The sequence below is a fragment of the Pan troglodytes genome, chromosome 4 (genome assembly GCF_028858775.2).
Source record: "Pan troglodytes isolate AG18354 chromosome 4, NHGRI_mPanTro3-v2.0_pri, whole genome shotgun sequence".
Lineage (NCBI taxonomy): Eukaryota > Metazoa > Chordata > Mammalia > Primates > Hominidae > Pan > Pan troglodytes.
Window position 1 is genome coordinate 132,902,073 of NC_072402.2, and position 12,038 is coordinate 132,914,110.

The 12,038-nt window shown below is 46.0% G+C and overlaps 1 protein-coding gene across 1 annotated transcript in view; it reads left to right on the forward strand.

Moving 5' to 3' along the window:
* Nucleotides 1–12,038, forward strand: part of LOC101057750 (uncharacterized) — a 131,821-nt gene that overhangs the window by 40,753 nt on the left and 79,030 nt on the right. Inside the window, exons 2-3 of the mRNA XM_063810681.1 lie at nucleotides 4,939–4,988; nucleotides 11,081–11,211. Of these exons, the coding sequence (XP_063666751.1) occupies nucleotides 4,939–4,988; nucleotides 11,081–11,179 (149 nt within the window). The 3' untranslated portion in view covers nucleotides 11,180–11,211. The remainder of the gene's footprint in view (nucleotides 1–4,938; nucleotides 4,989–11,080; nucleotides 11,212–12,038) is intronic.

Here is a 12,038-nt window from a genome sequence, read left to right on the forward strand (position 1 = left end):
TTTAACACTTTTCTTGAACTGCTACTCAACTAAATACACAAGTTCATCACTTGCAATTTCTGCCTTTTACATAACTGCAGGGCACAATTCCACTGACTTTCTGCCACTATATAACAAGGATCCTCTTTCTTCTAGTTTTGAATAACATTTTTTCATTTTCTTCTGAGCCCTTACCAGCAGCACCTTCAACATCCGTATTTCTACAAACAGTTCTTTCACAACAATTGAAGTGTTTTTTAAAGTGATTTTGGTTTTCTTTACCATGTTCCTCATTCCTTCTGAGTCTTAGTAAAGTTGTTAACATCCATATTTCTAATAGTCTGTTCAAGGAAACCTAGGCTTTTCTATCATGCTCCTTACAATTCTTCTAGACTGTGCAACTGCTGTTTCAAAGTCACTTTCACACTTTTAGGTATTTGTTACAGCAGCCCCGCTTCTGGTACCAAAAACTGTATTTACTTCTTGTGGCTGCTATAATAAATTCCCACAACAAAAATGTATTATCTTGTGGTTTTGAAGGTCAGGAGCCCAAAATGGGCTCCACTGGGGTAAAATAAAGATGTCAGTAGGGCTGCATTTCTTTCTGGAGGGTCTAGAGAAGACCCTTCTGTCTTCAAAGCCACTGGTTGTGTCTTTCTCACATTACATCACTCTGACACTGACTCTTCTTCATCTTCCACATTTCAGAACCCTCGTGTCTACACTGGGATACTGTAGTCACTGGATACACCCAGACAATCCAGGATAATTTCCTTACCTCGAAGGAAGCCATTTTACCACTGTAATTTCATCTGCTATCCTAAATTCCCTTTGTCACAAAAATGAATATTCACAGGTTCTAGGAATTAGGACATGGACATCTTTGGGGAGCCATTATTCTGTCTACAACACCTGACTTCCAAATTGGCAAGTCAGCTCAGTGGGATTCTGGAAGTCATTCCCAGGGGCCCACCTAGAGCCCATTTTCTAGCCCTTTCAATGATTTTGTAAGCATCCAGTCTCCTGACCATGGGTACATTTTTTACCCTCTACAGGCTGCCATTTCTCTATCTGTAAAATGGGGTGATGATGACGTAGTCACTAAGTAGCAGTGGAGAGCACAGAGGATACTGATTTATCTTCCAAACCCAAGGCAGGCATGCTGTGGGGACTGAGCAGCTGCTAGCCAAGAGTGCCTCAAGGAGGTGGCATGGCAAGGGCAGTGAGGAGTCCCTGGAGTGTCTGGAGCTTATGGGAAGGGTGGAGGATATTGAACATCTACTACGTGTTGGGCACTGTGCTGAGCTTTTTTCACAACAGTTAAATTATTTAACTTCATCTGTGATGAGTGAAATGCTCTATTCTGTGCTGTACAATATGGTAGCCAACAGCATATATGTGGCTATTGAGCCCTTGCAGTGGGAGTGGTGTGACTGAAGAACTAAATGGTCAATCTTATTTAGTTTCAATTAGTATTCATTTAAATTTAAATGGCTAAGGTGACTAGATGCTACCATATGAGACAGCACAGCTCTTACAGGTTACATTGCCCAGGGTCTTAACTTAGCATGTGACAGAATTAGGGCCATAATGAGAGAGGGGTTTGGAGTTGGGCAGTTCTGGCCATGTGGCCGCTTCCCTCTGACCTCAGCCCCACCTCCTCAGTGGTCTCACCCTGACACTAGTCTGCACCCTCAACTCGACATCTGATCACATTGCTCCTCAAATGTGCCAGGGACTCCATCACCTCTGGAATGGCCTTAGTGGGACCCTTGGGGCCTCCACACTTTCTGGTCCCTGTCCACCTCTCCAGCCCCATCTCAGCCTCTGGTCCTGAGTGTCCCATCTCTCTGTACCTACCTCTCTTTTACCATTTTTCAGTCTTCCACTTGTCTCTGTCTGCCTTTCTAAACGGTGAAGTCCACGAGACTCTATCTGGTGTAGTTCACCTTTGGGTCTCAAGCACCCAGCTCCAGGCCTGGTGCCCAGCTAGCACCAGGAACTGTTTGATGGATGAATGAATGAGCGGAACAACTAGTGGCTGAAGCAGGAGCAGAAGCCTGCCTGGGTGCCACTCAGGCGGCAGGCTCACTGACACCGAGCACATGCCCTGGGTGGGGCGTGTCACTCTGGCTCCTGACTGAGCGTTTCACCTGGGACCCACAGGAGCTGGTTCTCAGTTTGAAGAGATAATCCAGCTAATAACAGGATTAGTTCAGGCACATCCCCTAAACCATAGGCTTGAAACCTCTACCTGGGCAAATGTTTGGCTGGACTCTGCCAGGATCCCTATGCTCACCAACCACAGGTCCTTCCCCACCACACATGGCTCCTCAGCCCTGACAAGCCACCCATGGAGCACAGGCAGGGGCTCGGAGATGAGCAGCCTGGAGGCTCTGATGTCTCTAGTGCCACAAGTCCGCACTGCACTGCACTGCCAGCCTCCACCCCGATGACACCACCTACTCTTCCCTGTGCCAAGGAAGGTGATTATGTGGGCACCGTGGAAAAGGAGACCCGAAGAGGACAAACACCAGTGACTCTGAACTGACAAGTGACATGTGGTAGCGCCTGGGAAAGCAGGCTCTAGGACTGTGCCACAGCTCACGTAGAGCAAAAGTGTCGCCATGTGTCTCAGTACTGGCATCCAGAGCCTGTGTCTAGCCTGGGCACTTCTGCCACCCTACACACCCTCATCTCCTGCCAGCTCCCTGACTGGAACAGACCCCCAACTCCAGAGGGATGGCTGCAGGAGGGTTACACAGAAGGCTTACAGGGGTTGTGTTAGCCCATGGTCGAACAGCAGAGGGAGTGGAAATGTTCAGCACCTGTTGTTTCCTGACTTTTTAATGATCCCCATTTTAACTGGCGTGAGATGATATCTCATTGTGGTTTTGATTTGCATTTCTCTAATGACCAGTGATGATGAGTTTTTTTCATATGTTTGTTGGCTGCATAAATGTCTTCTTTTGAGAAGTTTTGGTTCATATCTTTCACCCACTTTTTGATGGGGTTGTTTTTTTTTTCATGTAAATTTAAGTTCCTTGTAGATTCTGGATATTAGCCCTTTGTCAGATGGATAGACTGCAAAATTTTTCTAGAAGAAAACCTATGCAATAAATAGTTTGCTAACTATTTCAGATATCTTGAAATATTTCTGCTTATCACTACTTTGAAATTACAATGCCCATGAGATCTTACTATTTAATGCATGTGCATAACAATATCACAAAAAACCATTATTTCAGTGTAACTGGTTTCATTTTAATGCTATGTAAGCTTTATGCATCTAAAACATTTCTCTGAGACAAGGTCCATAGGCTTCCCCAGACTGCTAGGGGTGTCCCTGGCTCAAAGATAGTGAAGAACCTGTGATGCCGAATCTGCTAACCCACCTTAAGAACTTGGGCTTTGAGGGAAATGAGCCGTTGTGGGATTTTGAGCATAGGAATGAGGTCTGACTTAGGCTTTAAAAATTTTTTTAGACAAAGTCTTGCTCTGTCACCAGGCTGGGGTGCAGTGACGTGATCTCAGCTCATTGCAACCTCCGCCTCCCGGGTTCAAGTGATTCACCTGCCTCAGCCTCCCGAGTAGCTGGGACTGCAGGCATGCACCACCACGTCCAGCTAATTTTTTTGTATTTTTAGTAGAGATGGGGTTTCACCATGTTGGCCAGGATGGTCTTGATCTCTTGACCTTGTGATCTGCCTACCTCGGCCTCCCAAAGTACTGGGATTACAGGTGTGAGCCACCGTGCCTGGCCTCTGACTTAGGTTTTTAAAGCATGGCTCTGGCTGTTCTATTGCACCAAGACAGGTGGGGACTGGGGTGGAGGCTGTTACAATGAGCCAGGTCAGAGATGGGGGTGGCTCAGGCTAGGGCAGCAGCAGTGGAGGGTGTGAGGAGGACATGAGTGCTGGATGATTTTGGAAAGAGAGCCATAGGAATTGTTGCTAGGTTGCATGTGGGGTGTGAGGGGCATTGAGAATGACTGGCTGCAGTGGTCTGGCTGCCCCAAAAGATGGAGCCCTGCTCAAGAAGGTTTCCCAGAGGATTTGACATTTGAGCTGGACTTAGGTGGTGATTGGCTGGCTGTGCTGTGAGTTCTGCAGGGTATGTGCCTCATCTTCCCACCCTGGCAGCTTGCCTAGGACCCACCATTGGTCCTCATAACATATCAGTCCAATGCCGGACAGAAGGTGGAGGCTCCATGGGGTTCTTGGGTTTCTAGCTTGGGTGCTAGGATGGATGACTTTGCAGTGACAGAGTTCCTGCTATTCAGTGAAGAACAATGGGCAGAGACATTTGGTGATATTTAAACTCCAGGCTTCAGCCTAGGCTGAAAGTGAAAAGGAAGCTTTCTTTAGCTTCTCAGTTCTCTGTTTAGCTGGGACGACTGATTGATGGCAGTGGTTTTAATAACTCAGTAAACCAGGGCTACTCCATGCAGGATGAATTTGGTTGAGATGTAAATATTTTATATCAGAGTATTAACTGCTTATTAAAAGTGTATTGAGATTTATATGTTATATGGATATAATTATAGACATCACAGAGGGGTCATTTGCTTGTTGGAAACATCTCTAACAGAGCTGTTAATCCGGAAATGTGCGTCCTGCAGTCAGCTGGACTTTAGGTAGAACATTTTCCCTGTCTTATTAAGCAGAAATTAAACACAGGTATAAATGCTGCTGAAAATGCAGCTCTATTTTCTGGACCCACCACATGCAGATCACGTGGAACTGCCAAGCCTTGATGTGGCTCCCCTGAGATAGAAGAGGCTGTTCTGTGGCCACGAGGTCTTCACAGCTCATTGTGACAGGGGGCACCCAGGGGAAAGTTGGGGTAGCTTGGCTCTTCCAGTGGGAGCAGGCTGACAGCCCAGGTATGGGGGAGAAAGGATCCTGCCGCTGAACTCTACACCCAGGGCTCGGGATGTTTGACCCCTTCTTCTTGCAGCTTGGAGAAAGTTGCCACACTGTCCGGGGGCAGTTTGGAACCTGATGCAGGTAAGTGGGCGATATACAGTTTTTTTGAGCTGAGCATCTAGAACTTTCTCTGTATGAAAAATTCAATCTGTACAAAATTTGGGGCAGGTGATCCATGGGAAAACATATATCTCTTGAATAACAAAAGGGTGTTGAATTTAGGGGGCAGCTTAGAGCACATCCACTCATCTAGCATGCTGAGTGCCAGGCACCATTGCCAGGCACTGGGGATACAGCAGGGAGAGAAAGAAAAATCCCTGCCTTCATGGAGCTTATATCCTAGGGGTAGGGGGGCGGGGGGAGGCAAATAACAGATAATATGGGAGGATCGCTTGAACCCAGGGGTTTGAGGCTGCAGTGAGCTGTGATTGTGCCACTGCATTCCAGCCCATGTGGCAGAGTGAGACCCTGTCTCAAAACCCCAAAACAAAGAAAAACAGACAAATAAACAAATAATGTGTCCAGAGATCAGGCTGCATTTAAGAGTAGTTTTGTCTACCAAATCTAAGTGATTTCTGTATTTTTTTGGATTAATTTTTTTTTGTTTGGTTTAAATCCACACACAGACACATGTCTGTGTGTCACAACGGTCATATCTTGGTTTTCTGGAGAATGGGCAGTCCTGGCTCTGGAGAGCTCACCAGCTTCCTTTTGCTGTTCTGCATGGAAATCTTTGCATAATGTTTTATTGTGTTCCATATTCCGCATTTCAGAAGGCAAGAAAGATTGTAATGTGCTTTTGTGGCACGTCCAGGTCCCCATGCCTGTTCTGGGCTGTGGTCCAGGGCTACCCTCTGAGGGTGAGGTATACAGTTTGTCCTGCACTAAATGGTCCCAGGGGCTATTCTTCTGTTGTCCTTGGGTCTGCTTTTTATAGTTTCCTCTGTCCTCCCTGTTGGCAGGCTGTCCCTCCCAACTTGAGCTCTCTCGTCCTTTCTTCATGTCCAGATACTTCCAGCATGCACAGGGAAACAGTCAAACATTGACTGGTGTCTTCAAAGAGAAAGCTAGTTAGCAAATTGAAAAACATCTTCATCATTTTTGCCTTCATGTTCCACGCCTTGTTTGTGAGCAGTCTTAGACTGTGGACAGAGGCACATCCATGTACAGTGCTAAGGGACCTTCCCCTGGTCACAGCGGCTGTGGAAATGGCGCAACGGGTGGCTCTTACAGGGGACACTTCTGGAACGGAGCTGGGGGAACAGGAGATGCTGTGGAGTTGAACGGGTGGAGCGATGGACCCAGTCGCGTAGAAAGGGCATGTTTCTGCTGCAAAGCGACCCTTCAGCATCTTGGTCTACGTCCTGCCCTGTCCAGGACAGTCCTGCTAGTCACATGAGGCTTTTGAGTACTTAAAATATGACTGATGGTACTGAGAAACTAAATTTTAAAAATTTAAATTTAATTTAAAAAAGTTACAGCCTGCCAACAGGGAGGAGTGAAAACTACAAAAAGTTAGACCCAAGGATTCAAGGTATTGGGAAACTTTTAAGTATGTTTGGAACAACTTGGGTGTGTCAATTTACCTTTACAACTGTAAATTTTATGAGTTCTAGATACCGATGAAGTATTTCAGGAAAATGTAGCATCTGCATTGAGATGTGCTGTAAGTGTAAAGTACACACCAGAGTTTGAAGACATGATATGGGAAAATGTGAAGTATCTCAGTAATTTAAAAATATTTATTACATACTGAAATAACATTTGGAGATACTGGATTACATAAAATATTAAAGTTAACGTCACCTCTTTCGTTTGCTTTTTAAAACGTGGCTTCTAGAAAACTTAAAATCGCATTTGTGACTCGCAGTATATTTCTATTGGACAGTGCACATCTAGAGCCTTCTCTGACTCTTGTTCAGGTTTGAGGTTGTTACATAATTTTATGTGGTTGAGCTTGCTATTTATTGGACACTTACACATGCCAGACTCTGTGCTAAGGCCTTAACATGTTTTTAATCCTCCCAAGAGCCCTATGAGCTAGGTACTGTGACCCCTATTTTAAATATAAGGTTGCTGAACCTCAGAGAGGTGAAGTAACTTGCTCAAGGTCACACAGCTAATAGCAGAGCTGGGACCCTAGAATTAGACAGGTCTAGGTTAAAGCCTTCCTCCCAACCATGATACCACATTGCCTCACTGCAATCTCATGAGTTAAATGCCCATCTTGGGGCTCCAAATCCCAGAGCAGGGATGTGGTTAACAGGTGACCATGAGGACCATGAGCATCCGTGGGGGACCATGCCGTTGGGTTTGCTGTGCATGTGCCTGCAGTTCTCCTTCGAGGGGGTCACTTTGAGAGGAGGTGAGCCCTGGGGATACCCAGGGAGCATTGCCACCCTGCTTTGATGGGTGAGAGGGCATCTGGGGGCACAGTGTCTATTTCCAGCTGCAGCCTTGTCCCATTTTGAGGCAAAGTGTTTTCACCAACATCATGAGCTGGCAGTGCCAACAGAATTGTCATCTCCACTTCACAGATGAGCAAGCTGAACCTCAGACAAAATGAGGTCCTTGAATTTGCAACCAGAACTAGAACTAGAACCTAGGGTCTGGTTCCAAATTCAGAGTTCTTCCTACCAATTAAACTGGGCTCCAGAGGTCAGATGAAAGGTATAATAGGGCTTGTGTGCTTTGGAGGAAAGTCCCAGAATGTCACTTTCATGGTGCCAGAAATGCTTCCATAAAGACATACTTCCTTCTGGGTAAGTTGACCTTTGAGTGAGAGGGTTTCTGAGGTCTTCTGACTGGGTGAAGGGAAATGGCAATGTAGTCAGGTGGGCCCCTGGCAGGGTGACAAGTGGGTGAGGCAGGGCTGCTCAGATGGGAAAGGATACAGTGGTGGAGTGGGCCACTTTCAGATCCAGGGTTTAAAAAAATTACTTTCAATGACACATGTTTTCTACATATTTATGGGGTACAATGGGATGTTTTGATATATGTATATATTGTATAATGATCAAATCAGGATAATTAGCATATCTATCACCTCAATCATTTATCATTTCTTTGTGCTGGAAATGTACACAATCCTCTCTTCTAGCTATTTGAGATATTGTAGTGCCTTGTTGTTGACTATAGCCACTCTACTGTGCAATAGGATGCCAGAACTTCTTCCTTTCTAATTGTAACTTTGTACCCATTGACCATCCTTTCCACATCCTTTCTCCAGCTTCACTCCCCAGGCTGTGGTAACCACTGTTCTACTCTCTTCTCTGTGAGATCAACTCTTTCAGATTCTGCATATGAGAGAGATCATGTAGTATTTGCCTGTGTCTGGTTTATTTCACTTAACATTGAGTCTTTCAGGTTCATCCATGTTGTCACAGATGATAGGATTTCAATCTTTTGAATGGCTGGCCCGTATTCCATTGTGTGTATATACCACATTTTCTTTATCCATTTATTTATCATTGGATACTTAGGTTGATTCTTTACATTGGTTACTGAGAATAGTGCTGCAATCAATGTGGGAGTGCAGATACCTCTTTGACATACTGATTTCTTTTCCTTCAGATATGTACCCAGCAGTGGAATTGCTGGATCATATGGTAGTTCTGTTTTTTATTTTTGAGGAACCTCCATACTGTTGTCCATAGTGACTGTACTAATTTATATGGTGACCAACAGTGTATTGGGGTTCCCTTTTCTCCATATTTTGGCTGACACTTGTTGTCTTTTGTCTTTTTGATAGTAGCCATTCTAATTTGAGTGAGGTGGTATCTCATCATTGCTTTGATTTGATGAATTAATGATTCTCTGATGATTAATGATGTTGAGCATTTTGTCACATACCTGTTAGCTATTTTGTATGTCTTCTTTTGAGAAATGTCTATTAACGCATTTCCTTTGCCCATTTTTAAATTGGGTTGTTTTGCTTTATTGAGTCGAGTTCCTTATATAGTCTGGTTATTAACCCTTGTTAGATGAATAGTTTGCAAATATTTTCTTCCACTGTGTAGACTGTCTGTTTGCTCTGTTGTCTGTTTTTGCTATGTAGAAGTTTTTTAGTTTGATGTAATCCCATTTGTCTATTTTTGCTTTTGTTGCCTGTGCTCTTGAGGTTTTATCGAAAAAAAAATCCTTGCCCAGTCCAATATCAGGAATCATTTCTCCTAATGTTTTCTTCCAGTAGTTTCATAGTTTTGGGTCTTACATTTAAGTCTTCAATCCATTTTGGGATGATTTTTGTATATGAGATAAGGACCTAATTTCATTCTTCTGCTTGTGGACGACCAGTTGTCCCAGCACCATTAATTGAAGAGACTGTCCTTTCCCCAATGTGTGTTTTTGCACCTTTGTCAAAAATCATTTGGCTATAGATGCAAGGATTTCTGGGCTCTCTATTGTGTTCCATTGGTCTGTGTGTTTTTATGCCAATATTATGCTGTTTTGGTGGCTATAGCTTTGTTGTACATTTTAAAGTCAGTAGTGTGATGCCTACAGTTCCCTGCCCACTGCCCCCACCTCAGGATTGCTTTGGTTATTCGGGATCTTTTGTGGTTCAGATCCATGTTTAGCTTTCACTCTACCATCACTGACACTGAAAATCTCTTTCCTAAGGGCCGCTGATCTTCTCCTGAAGTCTCAGAACAGATGGCTGCCAAGTAGGACGTCATTGGAGAAAGCAGATTCTGGGCTTGCCTGGGTCTTGTCTCTCTGTTCAAGTGTCTTTTGGAGCCCTGGGCTGTGTCCTGACACTCCCATTTACTACCTACGAAAGGCAGTTGTTTTACCTTTCTGAACTTCAGTTTTCGCATCTGTAAAGTGGGACTTTACCTTGCTGAGTGAGGATTATTAGCACAGAGCATGTGAAAGGTATGGCATCCAGCCTGGCAGCTGGTGGTGCAGTGAACATTGGGGCTCAGTTGCATGTAGACACCTGAGAGTTCTTTGGGATCCTCCTTGTCTTTCCGTGGGAAGCTGTTGGCCGAGGAGAAAGTGCAGAGCAGCAGCTGTGAGGGGGCCACACACATGGGCAAAGATGCACCTTCTGCTGAAGCACACTCCTGGGCTCTGCCAGGAAGGGTCTTTGGATGCCTGGTGACCATGGAGAAGGGGGAAAAGAGGGAGGCAGGGGCTCTGCAAAGCTGTGTTCAGCACCAGCCTGGCAGAGACAATGATCAACATCCCTGCCTCCCCATGCAAGGCTGGCTGAGGGTTCAAGGAAGCAGGCTTGGGGCACTCCTAGCCTCAAAGGCTGGTTCTGGAGGCTTTTCTGGCAGAGCTGGCCAGGTTCTCTACCTTTGAAGGCAGGTTGGCTGGAATAACGAAGATCTCCATAGGTGCTTTCTGGGCAGAGAGTGTTTACACAATCCAAAATTTGTAATCTCTTCTGGGAGACATGACTGCCCTTAGGGACTTCTAGTAGACCAAAAGAAAAGAAAGAAAAAAAAAAAAAGAAAAAAAAAGAAATCCCCATGGCTCGTATTTGGATGGATATTTTCAAGAAAAATGTCTGGTCTAGCAAGGCAGCCCCTTGAGAAACTAATTGTGCATCAAGGTGGTACCAGGCAGGCATTTTCCTGGTTGGGGGAGGGGGGCCTCTCCCCTTGAACTCAGCAGGAACAATGTCTGAATCCTTTGGATTTTTGCAGCCCTGCCCTTCTCTTCCTAGCATACTTCTCTTCCTAGTGGTGCCAAATTTTATGAAGCTAAAGCACCCAAACTGAGCATATCATTTGTACCCAGAGAAAATTCACAGTTCGTTTTGTGCTTTCCAGTGAAGCTGCACCCAGCAACCAAGCAGAAAGGGCCCCTTCCCTCTGCCCTGGGGTCCAGTCACAGGGGCAGGATGGTGGTCAGACCAAGAGGTGACACTCTGGGCCCTTGTCATTTAAGCAGCTGGCCTCTCTGGCTGGCCTGGATTTGTTAAGCCCAGGCAACTCCTTGACTCCGCAGATGGTCACCAGGTGGTAAGTGATTGCCCAGCCCTTCCTCCTTTGAACTGAGCATTGTGTCTCTTCTTCCTGGGAGCTGTTTTGCACTGTCAGTTCCTAGGGATTAGGTGCATGTTTAGGCTGGATGAACTCATGAATGAAAATATTTTGCTTTGTTCTTTCAGCAGTGGAGACCTGCACAGTGAGTCCCTCTTTTCTTTCTCCTGTCTCCCCCAGCACTACCTACTCAGGTCCACCCTAATAACATCAGCCAAGGCCTCTACAGCAGCCCCCAAGCTGCCTCTGGATAGTTCAGACAAGGCCTCTGTGCTGTGATGGAACCAGGTGACCCGCAGCCTCCGGGCCAGGTGAGTGCTTTCTTGATATTTTCTTCTGGTTCATGTTATATTCTTCAGCACACGATGGCAGAGGGGCAGCCCCAGCCTCTTCTGTGTTAAGAGCAAGGGAGGGGTTGGGGAGAGGAATCGGCCCTGTGTTTATGTGCTTCACCCAGCTTTGATTCCGGTGCCATGGACTTCCTGAAGGTCCTGGGGGTGTGGGTCATGAGACCAGGGAACTGAGTCAGCCCTGTCATGTTGGAAGTATGGGCTCATGGAAGAGGCAGGAGGATCAGAGTTCAAATCTTAGCTCTGCCTCCTTTTAGTTGTGTGACCTTGGGAAAGTCATGCCCAGTTTATAGATGAGGATCCTGGAGTCCCACATCTTCCTTGCCAAACTGCTCTGAGGCCTGTTAGTGTGTCTGGTGCCAAACATCATGCCTGGCATGGAGTTGGCATTATGTCACACCGTCCTTTTCCTGCCTTGTTTATGGGCTTGGCTGGACCAGCAGTCTGGGCCAACACCCACCTATGCCCCATCCCCATACCCTGAGAATGAGGAAGACCCAAAGGGGTGCTTATGGGGCCTCAGTGTGATGGATGAAGGCATCAGCTCCTAAGAGAATTATCACTGCAATTGATAGGTCGATGATGTTGCTGGCTGGCTGGTTCACAGCCATGGCTAGTTCCTACCATTGCGTGTCTCTGGTGCTCCCTGGGAGCTTGAGGTCGGTGGTCATTCTCCAGAGCGCAGCTGTCTTACTACCACCTCCTTCAGGGAGTTGCTGGGTACTGCCTGTAGAGGACATAGGCTCGTGGCTACTTGGAATCTGTTCTGGAGTGCAGTGGATTGTATT